Source organism: Haemaphysalis longicornis, unplaced genomic scaffold (assembly GCF_048455015.1).
Source record: "Haemaphysalis longicornis isolate Haplotype H1 unplaced genomic scaffold, Haemaphysalis longicornis Haplotype H1 scaffold_1, whole genome shotgun sequence".
NCBI classification, from domain to species: Eukaryota; Metazoa; Arthropoda; class Arachnida; order Ixodida; family Ixodidae; genus Haemaphysalis; species Haemaphysalis longicornis.
This window is the reverse complement of record NW_027526203.1, coordinates 109,859,871-109,863,056: the sequence shown is the minus strand read 5'-3', so window position 1 is coordinate 109,863,056 and position 3,186 is coordinate 109,859,871. Positions and strand designations below refer to the sequence as shown.

The following is a 3,186-nucleotide window of genomic DNA, read 5'->3' as shown; positions in this document are numbered from 1 at the left end:
GTTTATTCGCTCTTGTGTTTTATTCTGCTCGCCAGTGGGGTGAACGAGTTGCCGGCGTAGGAAAAGAAAAGTCGAAAGCATTGGAGCGCTCCTTGACAAGCTGGGCAGCCGAAAGGCGACACATCGCCTTGCAGGTTTTTGTTAACGAGGCCCGGCGAGTGAACTGGACGAGGCGGCTTTTCTCGGAACGGCTGGACGCCGCAGGAGTCGAGATGGAAAGCGAAAGTGGACACTGGTGACCCCCGCTCCCTCTCCAGTTCCTTACCCCCTGGGAGAGTCACCCTGCCGGGGTTGCCCCCCACGACTGCAACGGCGGTCAGCTGGCCGTCTCGTGCATATAAAAAGCACCGGCCACAACGAGGCAGTCAGGTGCTAGCGAACCCTACAGACGAGTGAGCGTCCAAAGATCGTTGAGCTCGTCCTTCCTAACCGAGTCTCGAGAAATGAAGGTGAGCGACTTTTTTGAAGTTCGCAGTTACGCAAGCACTGCTCAAAAGGGCTCGCGTTCCTGTTTTCACATTCACAGTATATTTGTAGAGACACTGTGCCGCGGCGGAGCAGCTAAAAGTGATAAAATGTTTTTTTGGACACAGGATGTCATGTTTGTAAATTTTTTGGTATGATTTTATCAGTGCAGAGTCCGCAGGGAAATATACTTGTCCGCAACAAAGCTCTGCATAGTTCCGGCAGGCTTCCACCCCTACATTCATTTAGAGGGACCTATTGCCGTACTATGGTATTATATATCCGTCTATTTCAGTCGCCAATATTTACTTCTTTTTGCCAGCCCTTTTCAGAAAGACAGTTAAAGCAGAACTCGCCGTTCTAGACAAGTCTGTTGCACACTACCCCTAATTTATCTCATTGCATTTTAGGATAGTCTATTGTTTTGGCGAAAGGCTTATATTCTTGCATGATCATTATATCTGTGTTTTTTCTTCCAAATAGTTTGTTTGCAAGCACCGAGAATGTACTATATCCCACTCAATGATGTTCGAAAAACGTACATTTCATGGGAACCCAGAATTTGCTTGGTTCGTGAAAGAAAAAGTACAATTTTTTTCTTTCACTAAATGCCATAGCCGCATCATTGAAAGGAACGACGCAAATAGATGCACAGCTGCCGTATGAGGCAATGCGAGCATTAGGCACAGAGATTCAGGGTTGAATTAAGGAGCATTTAATACATCCACGATTACCACTGAAGGATCCAGTCCGAGCTTCGAAGCACAGGAAACACGATGTCCATCTTATGCTCAATACGCCCATGTCATGTGTTTAGGTTTTAACGTTTATCAAGAGTGGCGGCAACGATGAAGAAACGTGTAGCAATAATGATAACGACTTGAAAGACACAGCTGTGCGTACACACGGATGAACGAAAAGAAGACAGGGCGCGAGTGCAGTGCCCTAGCCTCTTTTTTTCATTCTGGGTCTCCGTTGCGCTGTGTTTTGCAAAATCAAAATGCCTTGCAAATTTAGAACGGATGCAACGCTATGGAAGCCTATGCCTCTTGGTGGAGAATAGAACGAAAATATTACCTACACATTTTAGCTATGTCGTTGCTTGGAAGCGGCCTCCATCCTATAAAAATAATAACCTGGTGGTATTGCATATTTCAGTATCGTACTAAAGGGCCGCCTTTTCCATCCCTCACAGTTCACCGCCATCGCCACTTTGGCCTTCATGGCTGTCGTCGTTCATGCCGAAGACGCTAAGAAGGTGGACACCAAGGATGAGAAGAAGGACATCGAGGGACGTGGCGGGCTCCTTGGAGGTGTCGGTTATGGCGGAGGCATAGCACCCGGGGTCGTGGCCACCGGTCTTGGAGGACCCGGCTACGGAGCTGGTGTCATCGGAAACCCCGCTTTGGTCGGAGCTGGTCTTGGACATGGAGTTGGACTGGGACACGGAGTGGGCTTAGGACACGGTGTGGGCGTCGGCCATGGTGGTGCCTTCCAGACTGGTTACGGCGCTGCGGCGGGTGGACACCAAGCTGGTTACCAGGGTGGCGCCGCCGGTCACAACCAGGGGTCTGGCGGCTTCGCCGGCGGTGCGGCGCATAGCAGCGTCAACGCCTACAAGAACAACCAGGGCTACAGCCACAGCTCCGGCTTCGCGGCCAGCGACAGCAAGCAGTTCGGTTCCGGCCACAAGCAGGGAGCTTCAGGTTACCAGGCTGGCGCTGCCGGACACCAGGCGGGATTCGGAAAGACCGCGCACGGAGCCACCGGCGCCATCGGGGGAGTTGGAATTGGCCTGCATTAATGGTGAGAAAAGACCGTTTTCCTTCCCTGTAGAATATCTATATTGTAAATGGTTGACTCTTAATGGCGGGGACACAAGAAGAGCGCCTATTAACTCCACTTGCCTGGGTGTGGAAAGAATATTGCGGAGGAGGATTTAGCTCGCCAAGCTTTGGATGATGTCCACGTATCTGATAGGAGCAAAATCGCGTGTGTTATTGTCACAGAAAAAAATGCCGATTCCGTAGCGAAGCAGCCAAATTCGTCTATCAGATTGGCTTACTCTCTCATCTGGAACATTAGCTGCGCATTTATGCCTAATTTTGAAGTGCCGCACGAGGAGGGCTACAGGTAACCTTGCTTGTTACTCTTATAGGGACTGTTTTTCCAAGAAACCCGTCGTAATGGCTGAGTGGATAAAGTCTTGCGCAAGTAAGCACGTGGTTGTGCATTGAAATATCGGCCACAGTGGTCGCTTTTCGGGTAGAAGCAAAGAAAAATGCCACGCTTTCAAAGGTCAGATTCGCTGCGGTCCACTACAAGATGCCTCATAGCCCATGTCTAGCTTCGGCACGTGAAACTCAACTGCGCGATGACTCCTATTGTCTTTGTAAAATATTCAAGGCAGAAATATAAAAAAGGAGATTGGGTGACAGCGTTTATTTGTCGCTTTGTGGCCCCAGTGATACATGAATGGAACTTTCCAGTTTTCTTCGCAATATGTCTACTGGCGTAGGCCATGATGATATGCGCTTTGTTTCGGTACGCTTTGAAATATGCGTACAAGGTGATAAGCCCTTACGTTGCACTACTTTTTCTAAACGTTGTTGTGTTCTTTCTTTCGCAGAAAGAAAACTTCAAGTCATCTTAAGCAGCATCTTCATCGCTCTGTCAAGGAGACCTCTATTTTCGATCGCAAAAAAAAGACAAAAATAAATC

General features: G+C 48.9%; 1 protein-coding gene across 1 annotated transcript; it reads left to right on the top strand.

Annotated features, from left to right (window-relative positions):
* The first annotated feature begins 319 nt into the window (after positions 1-319).
* LOC144179074 (uncharacterized) lies at positions 320-2,271 on the top strand. Its single transcript, XM_077707278.1, has 2 exons — positions 320-449; positions 1,661-2,271. The coding sequence occupies exons 1-2, from the start codon at positions 444-446 to the stop codon at positions 2,267-2,269; spliced, it is 615 nt and encodes a 204-aa protein (XP_077563404.1). The 5' UTR covers positions 320-443; the 3' UTR covers positions 2,270-2,271.
* Positions 2,272-3,186: the final 915 nt, after the last annotated feature.